The 19,078-nt window shown below is 43.3% G+C and overlaps 1 protein-coding gene across 1 annotated transcript in view; it reads left to right on the top strand.

Annotated features, from left to right (window-relative positions):
• The window catches only part of LOC105711094 (kinesin-like protein KIF28P), a 50,038-nt gene that overhangs the window by 266 nt on the left and 30,694 nt on the right, over nucleotides 1-19,078 (top strand). The window contains 2 exon segments of the mRNA XM_064383478.1: nucleotides 5,514-5,581; nucleotides 12,819-12,948. Of these exon segments, the coding sequence (XP_064239548.1) occupies nucleotides 5,514-5,581; nucleotides 12,819-12,948 (198 nt within the window).

Genomic DNA, 19,078 nt, shown 5'->3' with positions numbered 1-19,078 from the left:
AGTAGCACAATGAAAAAATGGGTGAAATGTATGTCAAGTAATACTTTTTAAACAAATGCAATTTGGTGAATAGAGTTGTGTGGTACGTGTTTTTAATAGATGTACTTTTTCCCCCTCTGTGAATGTACATCATAAGTAAAAAAAATTGCCTGTTCTAAATGAACTTTATATATTTTAAATGAATGTATGTACTTATGTATAAATGTCTTTATATAGCTTGAATAAAAACACTGCTCCTTAAAATGTGCTGCTACAACATTTTAGGATAGCACATGAATGATAGGCCTTCTTGGACCTGGTAGCAACCGTGTATCTGTGATTATCAGTGCATTGGTTAAACAAGGTACTTACTATCATGGTAGTAAGGTGAACAGTATACTCAAAACGATACTTAGTGTCATGGCGGTAGGGTTAATAACGTACTCAGATCAGGCGTAGGTAGTTCTGCCTGGACAGATCTGGAACGCTTCCTAGATAGAAGTGTTTGACAGGAATAAAGGCTCTGTAAAATGTCGGTACAGCACGACACGCGGAGGCCTATTTGATAGTAACTGGTCCTGAATGGGCTGCAATCTAACGACCTTACAGGAGGTCTCCCACTTCTCCAGCTTGCTGCTTTCACCATTATCAGTGTTACTTTGTGTATCTTCGGTTGGTATCAGTTCTGTCCTGTGCCTCTGTATATTTATCTGTATTGTGGGAAATATTTCAACAGATGGGCACAGCTGTGTAATTACGTAACTTCAGTTATATGTATAACTAAGTAACTTTTAAGTGTAACCACTATTTAAGGCTTCTAAAATAGCATGGCTTCTTAGGCAACTGATCAAAAAATGCCCAAGAATGAATTTGTGACCAGTATGTTAATGGCTTTGGCCCAACCAGACCTTCAACAACACAAAATGGTGATTCCTGCAGTCATTTTCACTGACCTCTAATACTGTCAGGATGAGTAACTGCAAGTTTTAAACAGCAAATGAGGGTTTATAGGATTAGGCGCTGAAGTAGTCATGTACTTACACGACCTTCGCTTCCCTTTACGAAAAGATTGCATTGTATTCAGGTTCACCACGGAAGTTGACTAGCTTAGACTAGAACGTCGCAAAGAGGAAGGAGGACAGATTCGGGAGGTGACCTGAAGGTGCGGCGCATGCTGTATGTCCACAGGGGCTGTGTTCTAAGACTGCCCGTGGATTCCTGAAACCACAGGGAGTACCTAGCCCTGCATACACTACACTTTTTCCTCTACATACGTACCTGTGATAGTTTGTAAGTTAGTCACAGGACTCCTGTACTTTGGGGCCATGATTAAATAACAAAGGCTCAAGCACTCGAGTGCCACCGCGTTCATCGATAACCAAGATGGCTGCTAAGCCACTGTGCGTGGATATGAACAAGGAGTATTCAGGTCCAGGCAGGACGATGGGATGGTGTGAGGTTTTCACACACTGCTCAGGTTGGTGGCACAATTTAAAACATACAAGGTGTTTATTTCTGGAATTCTCCATTTCGTGTTTTCAGATTCTGGTTGACTGCTAGTAGCAAACCACAGAAAGTGAAACTGCAGACAAGGGGCGCTACTGTAGACGGTCACAGGTCATCCTGCCCAGACAACTGCACTAGCCTGCGTGAACGTGCTGCCCCAGTCCATTCTGTACCTCGCAACAAGAAAAAAATGAGTGTCGTGGAACTTTCTGCTCAAAACCTTCCAGTTAATTGATAAAATAAAACTTGACAGGTCCAAGGTGACCTGGACACTGCCTGACTTTCTAACTCCCTATCTACTCCTTAAGTTCACTGTGGGATCAGAGAACTTGCTTTATGACATCTTTGTTATAAGAAGCAATGTATTGCTGGGCACAGTGGCTCATACCTGTAATCCCAGCACTTTGGGAGGCCAAGTTCAAGACCAGCCTGGCCAACGTGGTGAAATCCCATCTCTACTAAAACTACAAAAACTAGCCATTGTAGTCACGCATGCTTGTAACCCCAACTACTTGGGAGGCTGAGACACGAGAATTGCTTGAACCCCCGAGGCAGAGGCTGCAGGGAGCCAAAGCACACGACTGCGCTCCAGCCTGGGCAGCAGAGTGAGACTGTCTCAAAAAAAGAAAAAAAGCAACCTATTCTCAGGCAGTATATTCTCTGGGCCTCAGTTTCTCTGTTGCACTTGACAGGGTTGCTGTTGGAAGGAACAAGATATGTACGTTGCTGGGCACTGCCTGACAACTGTTTCAGCTGCATGTTTTCTACCACAGTCTCTTTAAAGAACTCTGAGGTAATACAATTTAAAGTGTGCAATTAAATGGTTCTAAATATGTTCAGATATGTGCAACAATCACCACAGTCAATTTCAGAACATTTCATCACCTCAGAAGAGAATTCCTATGCCTTTTAGTTACCCTATTTCCCATCCCTAAACAACCACTAATGTGCTCCCGCCCTTTCTGGACATTTCCTATGAGTGGAGTAATATATAGTCTTTCGTGACACTTCTTTCACACAGCAGGTTGTCAAGGTCCGTCCGTGTTGTAGCATATATCAAAATGTCATTCTCAATGGCTGCTGAATATTCAGTATTCCGTTTTGTGGATACACAGTTTTGTTTATCGGCAGATGGACATTTCAGTGGGTTCTGCCTTTTGCCTGTTATTAATGACTGCCACACAAATTTGTACACAAGTTGTGTGGGCACATTTTCATTTCTCTTGGTTACATACCTAAGCATGGCATTTGTTTAATCATTTGAGATAGTGCCAGATTGTCTTCCACAGCAGCTACACCAACGTATATATTCCAGCAGCGGTATATAAAGGTTACAAATTGTTCACATCCTTGCCAACAACTTATCTGACTTCCTGATTATAGTCATCCTCGCTGATGTGAGTGGCATCTTGTGGCTGTGATTTGCATTTCTCTAGTGACTAATGATACCGAGCATCTTTTTACGTGTATTTGTACATCTTCCTGGAGAAGTAGCAATTCAGATTCTTTGTTCTTTTTTTTGTGTGTGTGGTGGTGATGGTTGCTGCTGTTGTTGAGACGAAGTTTTGTTCTTGTTGCCCAGGCTGGAGTGCAATGGCGCAATCTCGGGTCACTGCAATCTCCACCTCCCAGGTTCAAGCGATTCCCCTGCCTCAGCCTCCTGAGTAGCTGGGATTACAGACATGCGCCACCATGCCCGGCTAATTTTCGTATTTTTAATAGAGACGGGGTTTCTCCATGTTGGTCAGGCTGGTCTCGAACTCCCAACCTCAGGTGATCTGCCTGCCTCGGCCTCCCAAAGTGCTGGGATTACAGGCATGAACCACCGCACCTGGCTCTTTGATCATTTTGTAAACTGGATTGTCTTTATTATAAGCTGATCTTTATAGATTACAAATATGATTCCTTATCAGATACATAATTTGCAAATTTTTCTCCCATTCTTTGGATTGTATTTCTCACATTCTCAATGTTCTTTGAAGCAGAAACATTTTAAATTTTGGCAATTTTAGTGCTTTGCTTCAGATGTTATAACTAAGAATCCTTTGTCCAAATCGTCATGATTTCCTCCTGTTTTCTTCTAAGTGTTTTATAGTTTTAGCTTTTGATTCAAGATAATCTTGTATATAGTAAGAGTTCAAGTTAATTTTTTTTTTAAGAGACAGGGTCTTACTCTGTCACCCAGGCTGCAGTGCAGTGGTATGATCATACTTCACTGTAACCTCAAACTCCCAAGCTCAGGCACTCCCCATACCTCAGCCTACAAAACAGCTAGGACTATAGGTATGTGCCACTATGCCCAGCTAATTTAATTTTTTCTTTCATTTTTTTAAAAATAGAGACAGCGTCTCACTGTGTTGCCAGGCTGGTCTCAAACTCCTGGCCTTAAGCTATCCTCCTGAATTGGGGTTACAGGCATGAGCCACTGCATCCAGCCACGTTCATTCTTTCTCACATAGCTATCCAGTTCTCCCAGTATCGTTTCTTAAAAAACTATTCTTTTCCCCATTGGATGGTTCGAGCAGCCTTGTTGGAAATCAGCTGAACATGAATGCCAGGGTTTATTTCTTGGACTCAGTTCTATTAATTTGTATGTCTGTCCTTGTTAGTCCCACACTGCCTTCGTTACTGTTGGTTTGTGTTAAGTTGTCAAATCAGGAAGTGTCCATTCTACATTTTTCTTCATTTTCAAGATTGTTTTAGCTACTGTGGGTCCCTTGCAATCCATATGAATTTTAGAATCAGCTTATCATGGCTGGGCATGGTGGCTCATGCCTGTAATCCCAGCACTTTGGGAGGCCAAGATGGGTGGATCACCTGAGGTCAGGAGTTCGAGAGCCGTCTGACCAACACGGTAAAACCCATCTCTACTAAAAGTACAAAAATTAGCTGGGCATGGTGGCACATGCCTATAATCCCAGCTACTTAGGAGGCTGAGGCAGAAGAATCGCTTGAACCCGGGAGGCAGAGGTTTCAGCAAGCCTGGATTGCATCATTGCACTCCAGCCTGGGCAACAAGAGCAAAACTCCGTCTCAAAAAAAAAAAAAAAAAAAAATCAGCTCATCATTTTCTGCAAAGAAGTCAGGTGGGGTTCTCACGGGGCTTGCACTGGATCTGTACATTAGTTTGGGGAATACTGCCTTCTAAATGAACTTAGGTCTTCTGATCCATGAACATAGGATGTTTTTCCAATCTTTGGTTTCTTAGTTTCCTTCAACAATGTCATATAGCTGTCAGAGTATGATGGTTTGTACTTCTTTCATTAAATATATTCCTACTTTATTTTTTAAAATTAATTATTATTTTTCGAGACAGTGTTTTGTTCTTGTTGCCCAGGCTGGAGTGCAGTGGCACGATCTCTGCTCACTGCAACTTCTGCCTCCCAGGTTCAAGTGATTCTCCTGCCTCAGCCTCCCGGGCAGCTGGGATTACAAATGTCCATCACCACACCAGCCTTTTTTTTTTTTTGTATTTTTAATAGAGACAGGTTTTTACCATGTTGGCCAGGCTGGTCTCAAACTCCTGACCTCAGGTGATCTACCCACCTCAGCTTCCCAAAGTGCTGGGATTACAGGTGTGACCCACCATGCCTGGCCTTATTTTTAATTTTTGTGTGTACCCACAGAATTCTGTATGTTCCCATGAAAATTAACTATGTAACTGCCACACCATGCAGAGCCTCATGGGAAACAGGCAAAGCCTCATGTGAAACACGCAGAGCCTCATGGGAAACAGGCAAAGTGCAGGAGAAAGTACATCTTAGAGCGTTTGTTGCGGTTCCTGCAGGAAGGAATGGGCACGGCAGAGGAGATGAATTTGAACCAGTTTAGGATTGGATAATATAAATAATTTTGGTGGGCTCTGACCTATAAGGGTGGTCTTTAGTCGTCCAGTACCTGGCCCTGGGGGTGATTTAGAGGGAAGGTTCTGGCTTGGTGTATAGGAGTTACACGAAGGAGGTCGCTGAGGATATGGGCTTTGGACTGGTTGACTTGCACATGAAAGGCAAGTTGCTTGCTATCTCTAGGAATCCGATAGGCTTGGTGAGCTGCAGGATGTCAAAGCATCAAAAATCATAGATCTCCACAGGATGCCGTAATGAATAGTGCCATGTTGTCCTGAGGAGATACAAGACTTAGCTCCTCATAGTCATGACGTCATGACTGGTAATGTGGGAATCATGACGTCATGACTGGTAATGTGGGAAACTTAATGTCTCACAGTTTGTATACATGTGTATACATCTATTTTGTCATATATACAGAGAAAGCTTTAAAATAGGATTAATACAATAATTTCCATTGTTGAACCAATCTTGAAGCCCTAGGATAAATTCCATTTGGTCATGGTGTACAATTCTTTCTATATGCTGCTGGATTTAGTTTCATGGTATTTGTTGAGGATTTTTCCATTCACATTCATGAGAGATAATGGTTCATAGTTTCTGTTTTCTAATGATGTCTTTGTCTGGATTCAATATCAGAGTGATACTGATTTCATAAAGTGAGTTGAGTAGTATTCTCTCTTCTATCTTCTGAATAGTTTGTGAAGAATTGGTATGAAGGTTTGTGAAACGTTTAATAGAATTTGGTAGTTAGGCCACCTCAGACTGGACGTTCCACTGTGGGTAGCTGTTCTTCGCATTTCTACCTCTAGGTCTTCCTTCGTTCTAGGCTGATTTAGATTCTTTTTTCTTCTTGAGTCTACTTCTGTCATTTCTGCCTTTGCAGGAATTTGTTCATCTAAGTTAGCTAATTTGTTGGTGTTAACTTGTTTGAAGTATTCCTTATAATCTTTCTTTAATCATAATTTTCTTTCATTCTGTGAATATGTTTATAATGACTACTTTAAAAGTCTTTTCCTGATAAATCCTGCGTCTGGTCCCTCTGTTTCTGTTGATCGTTTCCTCCCGAGCGTATGGATCATACTTTCCAGTTACTTTGCGTGCCTCCTAATTCTTTCTTAGAAACTGGACATTGTAGATATATTGTAGCAACTCTGGCTATTACCTCTGCCTCTCCTCTGTGGCTTGTGACTTTTATTTGCCGGTTTGTTTAGTGACTGGCTGGATTATTTTGGGGAAGTCTGTTATGTTCCCCAACCCCACCATTGTTCCTTAGAGAAGCAGAGTTGCAGGTCTCCCGCAGTCACCCTGGGAGAACAATGGGTGTGGTCGTGCTCGACTCCATCCCGTCCTTGACCATGCCCACCTGTTACACTTCTCTATTTGCTGTCTGATCATTGTTTTCAACAATGTCCTGGGGCATAAGTTGCTTTGCAAAAGAATCCAATCAAATTCTGCTTCCTGTGAAGAAACAGTTTCTCAGACAACAGTTTCATATTATTGACTTTCCAACTAACAGTCTTTTTCTCCACTTCCTCCCTGCACATTACAGTGCACACACTTTCTCCACTTCCTCCCTGCACATTAGAGTGCACACACTTTCTCCACTTCCTCCCTGCACATTACAGTGCACACACTTTCTCCACTTCCTCCCTGCACATTACAGTGCACACACTTTCTCCACTTCCTCTCTACACATCACAGTGCACACACTTTCTCCACTTCCTCCCTGCACATCACAGTGCACACACTTTCTCCGCTTCCTCCCTGCACATTACAGTGCACTTTCTCCGCTTCCTCCCTGCACATTACAGTGCACACACTTTCTCCGCTTCCTCTCTGCACATTAGAGTGCACACACTTTCTCCACTTCCTTCCTGAACATTAGAGTGCACACACTTTCTCCAGTTCGTCCCTGTACATTTTAGTGCACAGATGTTCTCCACTTCCTCCCTGTACATTAGAGTGCACACACTTTGTCCACTTCCTCCCTGCACATTACAGTGCACACACTTTCTCCACTTCCTCCTTGCACATTACAGTGCACACACTTTCTCCACTTCCTCCCTGGACATTACAGTGCACACACTTTCTCCACTTCCTCCCTGCACATTACAGGGCACACACTTTCTCCACTTCCTCTCTACACATCACAGTGCACACACTTTCTCCACTTCCTCCCTGGACATTACAGTGCACACACTTCTCCGCCTCCTCCCTGCACATTACAGTGCACACACTTTCTCCACCTCCTCCCTGCACATTACAGTGCACACACTTTCTTCAGTTCATCCCTGCACATTACAGTGCACACACTTTCTCCTCTTCCTCCCTGCACATTAGAGTGCACAGACTTTCTCCTCTTTCTCCCTGCACATTAGAGTGCACACACTTTCTCCTCTTGCTCCCTGCACATCACAGTGCACACACCTTTTCCAGTTCATTCCTGCACATTAGAGTGCACACACTTTTTCCACTTCCTCCCTGCACATTATAGTGCACACACTTTGAACTTTCTCCAGTTCGTCCCTGCACGTTAGAGTGCACACACTATCTCCAGTTCATCCCTGAAGATTACAGTGCACACACGTTCTCCACTTCCTCCCTGTATATTAGAGTTCACAGACTCTCTCCAATTCTTCCCTGTACATTAGAGTGCACACACTTTCTCCACTTCCTCCCTGAACATTAGAGTGCACAGTCTTTCTCCCCTTCCACCCTGCACATTATAGTGCACACACTTTCTCCACTTCCTCCCTGCACATTAGAGTGCACACACATTCTGCATTTTCTCCCTGCACATTAGAGTGCACACACATTCTCCACTTCCTCCCTGGACATTACAGTGCACACACTTTCTCCACTTCCACCCTGCACATTACAGTGCACACACTTTCTCCACTTCCTCCTTGCACATTAGAGTCCACACACTTTCTCCACTTCGTCCCTGTACATTAGAGTGCACACACTTTCTCAACTTCCTCCCTGCACATTACGGTGCACACACTTCCTCCACTTCCTCCCTGCACATTACAGTGCACACACTCTCTCCACTTCCTCCCTGCGCATTACAGTGCACACACTTTCTCCTCTTCCTCCCTGTATATTAGAGTGCACACACTTTGTTCACTTCCTCCCTGCACATTACAGTGCACACACTTTCTCCACCTCCTCCCTGCACATTAGAGTGCACACACTTTCTCCACTTCCTCCCTGCACAATAGAGTGCACACACTTTCTCCACTTCCTCCCTGCACATTAGAGTGCACACACATTCTCCACTTCCTCCCTGGACATTACAGTACACACACTTTCTCCACTTCCTCCCTGCACATTAGAATGCACACACTTTCTCCACCTCCTCCCTGCACATTACAGTGCACACACTCTCTCCACTTCATCCCTGGACATTAGAGTGCACACACTTTCTCCACCTCCTCCCTGACCCTTACAGTGCACACACTTTCTCCACTTCGTCCCTGCACATTAGAGTGCAAACACCTTCTCCAGTTCATCCCTGCACATTAGAGTCCACACACTTTCTCCACTTCCTCCCTGCACATTACAGTGCACACACTTTCTCCACTTCCTCTCTGCACATTACAGTTCACACACCTTGTCCACTTCCTCCGTGCACATTAGAGTGCACACACCTTCTCCACTTCCTCCCTGGACATTACAGTGCACACACTTTCTCCACTTCCTCCCTGGACATTAGAGTGCATACAGTTTCTCCACCACCTCACTGAACATTACAGTGCACACACTTTCTCCACTTCCTCCCTGCACATCACAGTGCACACACTTTCTGCACTTCCTCCCTGCACATTACAGTGCACACATTTTCTCCACTTCCTCCCTGCACATTAGAGTGCACACACTTTCTGCACTTCCTCCCTGCACATTACAGTGCACACATTTTCTCCACTTCCTCCCTGCACATTACAGTGCACACACTTTCTCCACTTCCTCCCTGCACATTACAGTGCACACACTTTCTCCACTTCCTCCCTGCACATTACAGTGCACACGCTTTCTCCAATTCCTCCCTGCACATTACAGTGCACACGCTTTCTCCACTTCCTCCCAGCACATTACAGGGCACACACTTTCTCCACTTCCTCCCTGTACTTTAGAGTATACACACTTTCTCCACTTCCTCCCAGCACATCACAGTGCACACACTTTCTGCACTTCCTCCCTGCACGTTACAGTGCACACACTTTCTCCACTTCGTCCCTGCACATTAGAGTGCACACACCTTCTCCACTTCCTCCCTGCACATCACAGTGCACACACTTTCTCCACTTCCTCTCTGCACATTACAGTGCACACACTTTCTCCACTTCCTCTCTGCACATCACAGTGCACACACTTTCTCCACTTCCTCCCTGTACTTTAGAGTGCACACACTTTCTCCACTTCCTCCCTGGACATTACAGTACACACACTTTCTCCACTTCCTCCCTGCACATTAGAATGCACACACTTTCTCCACCTCCTCCCTGCACATTACAGTGCACACACTCTCTCCACTTCATCCCTGGACATTAGAGTGCACACACTTTCTCCACCTCCTCCCTGACCCTTACAGTGCACACACTTTCTCCACTTCGTCCCTGCACATTAGAGTGCAAACACCTTCTCCAGTTCATCCCTGCACATTAGAGTCCACACACTTTCTCCACTTCCTCCCTGCACATTACAGTGCACACACTTTCTCCACTTCCTCTCTGCACATTACAGTTCACACACCTTGTCCACTTCCTCCGTGCACATTAGAGTGCACACACCTTCTCCACTTCCTCCCTGGACATTACAGTGCACACACTTTCTCCACTTCCTCCCTGGACATTAGAGTGCATACAGTTTCTCCACCACCTCACTGAACATTACAGTGCACACACTTTCTCCACTTCCTCCCTGCACATCACAGTGCACACACTTTCTGCACTTCCTCCCTGCACATTACAGTGCACACATTTTCTCCACTTCCTCCCTGCACATTAGAGTGCACACACTTTCTGCACTTCCTCCCTGCACATTACAGTGCACACATTTTCTCCACTTCCTCCCTGCACATTACAGTGCACACACTTTCTCCACTTCCTCCCTGCACATTACAGTGCACACACTTTCTCCACTTCCTCCCTGCACATTACAGTGCACACGCTTTCTCCAATTCCTCCCTGCACATTACAGTGCACACGCTTTCTCCACTTCCTCCCAGCACATTACAGGGCACACACTTTCTCCACTTCCTCCCTGTACTTTAGAGTATACACACTTTCTCCACTTCCTCCCAGCACATCACAGTGCACACACTTTCTGCACTTCCTCCCTGCACGTTACAGTGCACACACCTTCTCCACTTCGTCCCTGCACATCAGAGTGCACACACCTTCTCCACTTCCTCCCTGCACATCACAGTGCACACACTTTCTCCACCTCCTCCCTGCACATCACAGTGCACACACTTTCTCCACTTCCTCTCTGCACATTACAGTGCACACACTTTCTCCACTTCCTCTCTGCACATCACAGTGCACACACTTTCTCCACTTCCTCCCTGTACTTTAGAGTGCACACACTTTCTCCACTTCCTCTCTGCACTTTAGAGTGCACACACTTTCTCCACTTCATCTGTGCACATTAGAGTGCACACACTTTCTCCACTTCCTCCCTGTACTTTAGAGTGCACACACTTTCTCCACTTCATCTCTGCACAGTAGAGTGTACACACTTTCTCCACTTCCTCCCTGTACTTTAGAGTATACACACTTTCTCCACCTCCTCCCTGCACATTACAGTGTACACACTTTTTCCAGTTCTTTCCTGCACATTACAGTGCACACACTTTCTCCACTTCCTCTCTTCACATTATATTGCACACTGTTTCTCCACTTCTTCCCTGCACATTAGAGTGCACACACTTTCTCCAGTTCATCCCTGTACATGAGAGTGCACACACTTTCTCCAGTTCATCCCTGCACATCAGACTGCACACAGTTTCCCCACTTCATCCCTGTATATTAGAGTGCACACAGTTTTATGTGTAATTGACTCTCTTCTCAGTTGTCTTTCATCACAACTTCCACAATTCTTCAAAGCATCCTTTGGCTTGAACTTCCCCAATCTCTGTTCCAAATGAAGTCAGTTCCTTTAGGAAGAGATGTTAGCCACCATGGGTTGTACGGCCTACATATACCCCCAGGGAAAATCTCTAAACTAGGGCTCTGTAGTTGGATGTGTGAACAATGGTAAACTGCTCTTCAGATGACGCTCCTGCTATAGGCGCTGAGCACTCAGTGGAGATTGCGTCCTATCCTAAGGTCCTTAGCTTGTCTCTCCTAGTGTTGAACCCCCATCTCAGGAGCCAGGGCAAAAGTGGCCAGTACTGCAGTAAGCTCAGTATGCTGCAACCAAAATAGTGCTCCATTCCTCTAGTGGGAAGTGGGTGAAAGAGGGAGACCCCCACTTAACCTGACATTTAGCCTCAGTAACACGTAGAGGCAGAATTAGAAATGCTATTATCTTGATCTTCCTGGGAAGAAAGTTATCCAACTGGGATCTGGAGCAGAGAGGGAGCCCTGTGTTATTGGCTCTAGCAGTCCAGAGTGGAGCCTCCACCTTGCTGAGCTGGCAGGGAGAAGAAAAGGAATGATCTTGCTTCAAATACCACAAACTCATTTCTTACCAAATTTTAGTATAGTTTTTTGAATACATGGTTCTTTCTCTCTTTTCTTTTCTCTTCTTTTGAGACAGAGTCTTGCTCTGCTACCCAGGCTGGAGTGCGGAGGTACAATCTTGGCTCACTATAGCCTTCACTTCCCAAGTTCAAGTGATTCTCCTGCCTCGGCCTCCTGAGTACCTGGGATTACAGGTGCACACCACCACACCCAGCTAATGTTTGTATTTTTAGTAGAGATGGGGTTTCACCATGTCAGCCAGACTGGTCTCAAACTCCTGACCTCAAGTGATCCACCCTCCTCAGCCTCCCAAAGTGCTGGGATTACAGGTGTGAGCCACTGCGCCCGGCCATAAATAGATGTTTCTTCACTTGCTGTTTGTCATTAGGACCACTTCTAGAGGCTTTAAAAGGAGGTTTTTTAAATTTTGATTTTTTAATTGATAATTTTTTCACTCATTTTACTGGGGAATTCACCAGTTCAGCCAGAAGTCAGTCTCTCCACTAATATAGTTATTGTTATTAGTATAGTTGTGTTAGAGAGCCAGCTCTCCTCAGAAAGTTAATGACTAGAGACAAGCCTTTCAAGAATTTTGAGGGAGCATAGGGACAACTGCTTGTCCTAACAGCTGCTAAAAGAAACACAATCAGAGAACTTAATTTCTTACTAGATATAAAGACTAGCAAAACAATGAACTTGGATGACAAAGAGAAACTAGAATGATTGACTCTGAATTTGTAATTTGACTGTAGAGAGAGAAGAATTCTGGGAGCAAATGTGTGATTTCCATGCATTCCAGGACCACTAAGAATCCAGAGCATGTGAAAACGTTTACTTTTGACCTGGCATACTGGTCTCACGACGGATTTCAAAAGGATAAAGATGGCGTCCTTATTTCAGCTGATCCTAGTAGTAAATTTGCAGGCCAGGTAAGCTGCTTTAAAACACAGTTTCAATGCCAGTTTTTGTTGTTGTTGTTTTATTGTTTTTGATGAAGTGTTCACAGTGTGAAAGTACAATAATTTTATACAAACATAAATATATGCTTCCATATGAGAATTTGACTTTAAATTTATTCCTTTTCTATGCTGAACATGAGGTCCAAAAATACAGCTCTTACCGAAGTAATTTTTAGATACTCAAATCAGTTTGCTTGCCAATGTATTGACATACTTAGAGAAAAGCATGGCAATCAAGTCAATTATATTTTGCCTCTTTGAGATAAGCAAAATAAGCAAATTGTATGAGGCATTTAGCATTTCGGAACTTCTGCTTTAATGAGAATTTATTATGTGCCACGCACTGTTCTGCCTTAAAGTTGCTCACAATTTGGTTTAGGAAGAGAGGCAAAAAAGTGCACTCAAATGGTACAGGTTGTGTGATAAGATGTATGGGATACAATGGGGTACAAAGGTGAGGTAGTCATTTAATCTGACAGAGTATGTGGAGAATGGTTTAATAAAGGCTATGATATTTAGGCTGAGTTTTGACAGACAAGAGGAACCGTCAGAAAAAGTTATGGGGAGGAAATGAACAGAGCCTCAGTGACCTGTGAGACAATCTTAGCTGTACATGTTACTGGAGTCACAAAAAGAATAGGAGGGAGGTGTGTGCAAAAAATACTTGAAGTAATGATGGCGGACATTTCCCCAAATTTGATAGAAACCATAAAACCACAGGTCTAAGAAGAGCAATGAGTCCTAAGAATAAACATAAGGAAAATCACAGCCCCATTTTAATTCAGTTGCTATAATCTAGTGATAAAGTCTTAAAAACAAATAAGAGAAGTTGGAGGAACAAGAATGACAGCAGATACATTGTTGGAACCATGTAAGCTAGGTCAAGGGCAGATCCAAGGTGGCTGAATAGGAAAAGCTCGGAGTACAGTTCCCAAAGGGACAGCGTAGAGGGTGAGTGAACACCGCATTTCCAAATGAGTTATTACTGCCCACAGACCAGAAGATTCCTGGGCTGAAAAGTGCCACGAGTTTCCAGCATGGCTGTTTTAGCCAGCACAGTGGGTCCCCGCACAAAAACTCACAGAAATCTGGGCAGCCATTTCAACTGGCACCTGGAATGCCTGGAAGACAGAACCACCCATTCAACTGAAGAAAAGGGGGCTTGAAACAGGGAGCCAGGTGATCTGGCTTGGTGGGTTCCACCCCTACAAAGACCAGCAATCTGAAATGCTCTGGACTGAGAATTTTGCAGCAAGCACAGCTGGACCCAGGACAGTCCAGCTCTGTTGGGGGAAGGGCATCTGCCATCACCAAGGCAATCCGCCATCACCAAGGCAGTCCACCGTTACTGAGGCGTACGCCATTACCGAGGCAATCCACCATTACTGAGGCAGACCACCATTACCGAGGCAGTTCTAACTATACCTCTATAAACAAAACTGCAAGGAATCTCATACAGCAGCTGGGCAGAGCCCCCAGCAGCTCAATAATGCCTCTGCTGGCAGACTATGACTAGGCTACCTCCTCGCTGGGCAGGGCAGCTCTGAAAAACGGCAGCAGCATGTCAGGAACTTATAAATAAAGCCCTTACTCCCCAGGACAGAGCACCTGGGAAAAAACATGGTTATGAGTTCCGCTGCAGCAGACAAACAAACCTGCCCAGCAGCTCTGAACAAAACAACAGAGCTCACAGTTCAGCACTTGAGCTCCTATAAGGGACAGACTATCTCCTCAAGCATCTCCCTGAGCCCCATATATCCAAAGATATAAAGGAGAGCTCAGGCTGACATCTGGCGGGTATTCTTCTGGGATGAAGATAACAGAAGAAACTGGCAGCAACTCTTACTGTTCTGCAGCTGCCACTGGTGATCCCCAGGCAAGCAGGGTCTGGAGTGGACCTCCAGCAGTCCTACAGCAGAGGGGCCTGAGTGTTAGAAGGAAAACTAAAAACCAGAAAGAAATAACTTCATCATCAACAAAAAGGACCTCATCTGAAAGTCACCAACTACAAAGACCACAGATAGATAAATCCACAAAGATAGGAGGAAACCAGAGCAAAAAGGATGAAAACACCCAAAACCAGAACACCTCTCCTCCTCCAAGGGATCACAACTCCTCACCAGCAAGGGAACAAAGCTGGATGGAGAATGAGTCTGATGAATTGACAGAAACAGGCTTCAGAAGGTGGGTAATAACAAACTTCTCTGAGCTAACAGAACATGTTCTAACCCAATGCAAAGAAACTAAGAACCTTGAAAAAAGGTTTGATGAAATGCTAACAAGAATAAACAGCTTAGAGAAGAATATAAATGACTTAATGGAGCTGAAAAACACAACATGAGAACTTCATGAAGCATACACAAGTTTCAATTGCTAAACTGAACAAGCAGAAGAAAGGATATCAGAGATTGAAGATCAACTCAATGAAATAAAATGAGAAGGCAAGATCAGAGAAGAAAAGAATAAAAAGAAATGAACAAAGCCTCCAAGAAATATGGGATTATATGAGAAGACCTAATCTACATTTGATAGATGTATCAAATGTAGATTAAGCCTTTTTACATAATCCCATATTTGATAGAGAGAATGAATCTGAGCTGGAAAACACTCTTCAGGATATTATCCAGGAGAACTTCCCCAACCTACCAAGGCAGGCCAATATTCAAGTCCAGGAAATACAAAGAACACCAAAAAGATATTCCTCAAGAAGAGCAAACCCAAGGCACATAATCCTTAGATTCACCAAGGTTGAAATGAAGGAAAAAATACTAAGGGCAGCCAGAGAGAAGCCCATCTGACTCACAGTGTATCTCTCAGCAGAAACACTACAAGCCAGAAGAGAGTGAGGGCCAATATTCAACATCCTTAAAGAAAAGAACTTTCAACCTAGAATTTCATATCCAGCCAAACTAAGCTTCATAAGCAAAGGAGAAATAAAATCCTTTAGGAACAAGCAATTGCTGAGACATTTCATCACCACCAGGCCTGCCTTACAAGAGCTCCTGAAAGAAGCACTAAACATAGAAAGGAACAACCAGTACCAGCCACTCCAAAATGTACCAAATGGTAAAAAGCATTGACACAATGAAGAAACTGTGTCAACTAATGGGCAAAACAACCAGCTAGCATCAAAATGGCAGGATCAAATTCACACATAAAAATATAACCTTAAATGTAAGTGGGCTAAATGCCCCAATCAAAAGACACAGACTGGCAAATTGGATAAAAAGTAAAAAACCATCAATGTGCTGTATCCAGGAAACCCACCTCACATGCAAGGACACACATAGGCTCAAACTAAAGGGATGGAGGAAGATTTATCAAGCAAATGGAGAGCAAAAAAAAGAGTTGCAATCCTAGTCTCTGATAAAATAGGCTTTAAACCAACAAAGATCAAAAGAGACAAAGAAGGACATTACATAATGGTAAAATGATCAATGCAACAAGAAGAGCTAAAGATCCTAAATATATACGCACCCAATACAGGAGCACCCAGATACATAAAGCAAGTTCTTAAAGACCTACAAAGAAACTTAGACTCCCACACAATAATAGTGGGAGACTTTAACACTCCACTGTCAATATTAGACAGATCAACAAGACAGAAAATTAACAAGGATATCCAGGATTTGAACTCAGACTTGGACCAAGCAAACCTAACAGACATCTACAGAACTCTCTACCCCAAATCCACAGAATATACATTCTTCTCAGCACCACATCACACCTACTCTAAAATTGGCCACATAATTGGAAGTAAATCACTCCTCAGCAAATGCAAAAGAATGGAAATCATAACAAACAGTCTCTTGGACTACAGTGCAATCAAATTAGAACTCAGGATTAAGAAACTAACTCAGAACCGCGCGACTTCATGGAAACTGAACAACTGGCTCTTGAATGTTGACTGGATAAACAATGAAATGAAGGCAGAAATAAAGACGTTCTTCAAACCCAACGAGAATGAAGACACAATGTACCAGAATCTCTGGGACAGATTTAAAGCACTGTCTAGAGGAAAATTTATAGCAATAAATGCCCACATGAGAAGCAAGGATAGATCTAAAATCGACACCCTATCATCAAAATTGAAAGAGTTAGAGGAGCAAGATCAAAAAAACTCAAAGGCTAGCAGAAGACAAGAAATAACTAAGATCAGAGCAGAACTGACAGAGATAGAGACATAAAAAACCCTTCAAAAAAATCAATCAATCCAGGAGCTGGTTTTTTGAAAAGATCAACAAAATAGACCACTAGCCAGATTAATAAAAAAGAAGAGAGGATAATCAAATACATGCAATAAAAAATGATAAAGGGGCTATCACCACAGATTCCACAGAAATTCAAACCACCATCAGAGATTACAACGAACAACTCTATACACATAAACCAGTAAACCTGGAAGAAATGGATAAATTCCTAGACACTTGCACCCTCCCAATCCTAAATTAGGAAGAAGTCAAAACCCTGAATAGACCAATAACAAGGGCTGAAGTTGAGGCAGCAATTAATAGCCTACTAACCAAAAAAAGCCCAGGTCCAGATGAGTTCACAGCTGAATTCTACCAGACATACAAAGAGGAGCTGGTACCATTCCTTCTGAAACTATTCCAAACAATTCAAAAAGAGGGAATCCTTCCCAAATCATTTTATGAGACCAACATCATCCTGATACCAACACCCAGCAGAGATTCAACAAAAAAAACTTCAGGCTAGGCGTGGTGGCTGACACCTGTAATTCCAGCACTTTGGGAGACCGAAGTGGGCAGATCACAAGGTCAAGAGATTGAGACCATCCTGGCCAACATAGTGAAACCCTGTTTCTACTAAAATACAAAAATTAGCTGGGTGTGGTGGCGCACACCTGTAGTCTCAGCTACTTGGGAGGCTGAGGCAGGAGAATTGCTTGAAGCCAGGAGGCAGAGGTTGCAGTGAGCTGAGATCATGCCACTGCACTCCATCCTGGTGCCTGGTGAAAGAGCAAGACTCTGTCTGAAAAAAAAAAAAAAAAAGAAAAGAAAAGAAAACTTCAGGCGAATATCCATGATGAACACAGATGCAAAAATCTTCAATAAAATACTGGCACACCGACTGCAACAGCACATCAAAAAGCTCATCCATCATGATCAAGTAGGCTTCATCCCAGGGATGCAAGGCTGGTTCAACATATGCAAGTCTACAATGTAATCCACCACATAAACAGAACCAAAGACAAAAACCACATGATCATCTCAATACATGCAGAGAATGCCTTCAACAAAATTCAGTAGCTCTTTATGCTAAAAACTCTCAATAAAATAGGTATTGACGGAACTTATCTCAAAATAATAAAAACTAGTTACGACAAACTCACAACCAATATCACACTGAATGGGCAAAAACTGGAAGCATTCCATTTGAAATCTGGCACTAGGCAAGGGTGCCCTCTCTCACCATTCCTATTCAATATAGTATTGGAAGTTCTAACCAGAGCAATCAGGCAAGAAAAAGAAATAAAGAATATTCAATTAGGAAAGGAGGAAATCAAATTGTCTCTATTTGCAGAAAACATGATTGTATATTTAGAAGACCCCATCGTCTCAGCATAAAATCTCTTTAAACTGATAAGCAACTTCAGCAAAGTCTCAGGATACAAAATCAATGTGCAGAAATCACAAGCATTCCTATACAACAATAACAGACAAACAGCCAAATCATAAGTGAACTCCCATTCACACTTGCCACAAAGAGAATAAAATATCTAGGAATATAACTAACAAAGGATTTAAAGAACCTCCTTAAGGAGAACTACAAACCATTGCTCAAGGAAATAAGAGAGGACACAAACAGATGTAAAAACATTCCGCTTTACATATCTGGAAAAAACCACCTGAAACTTCATATGGAACCAAAAGAGAGCCCACATAGCCAAGACAATCCTAAGCAAAAAGAACAAAGCTGGAGGCATCACACTACCTGACTTCAAACTATACTACAAGGCTACAGTAATCAAAACAGCATGGTACTGGTACCAAAACAGAGATATAGACCAATGGAACAGAACAGAGGCCTTGGTAGCAATGCCACACATCTACAACCATCTAATCTTTGACAAACCTGA

Source organism: Aotus nancymaae, unplaced genomic scaffold (assembly GCF_030222135.1).
Source record: "Aotus nancymaae isolate 86718 unplaced genomic scaffold, 86718_ANA_hifiasm-v0.15.2.pri h1tg000032l_0, whole genome shotgun sequence".
Lineage (NCBI taxonomy): Eukaryota > Metazoa > Chordata > Mammalia > Primates > Aotidae > Aotus > Aotus nancymaae.
The sequence above is the reverse complement of the archived record's forward strand: the minus strand, read 5'-3'. Positions and strand labels throughout refer to the sequence as shown.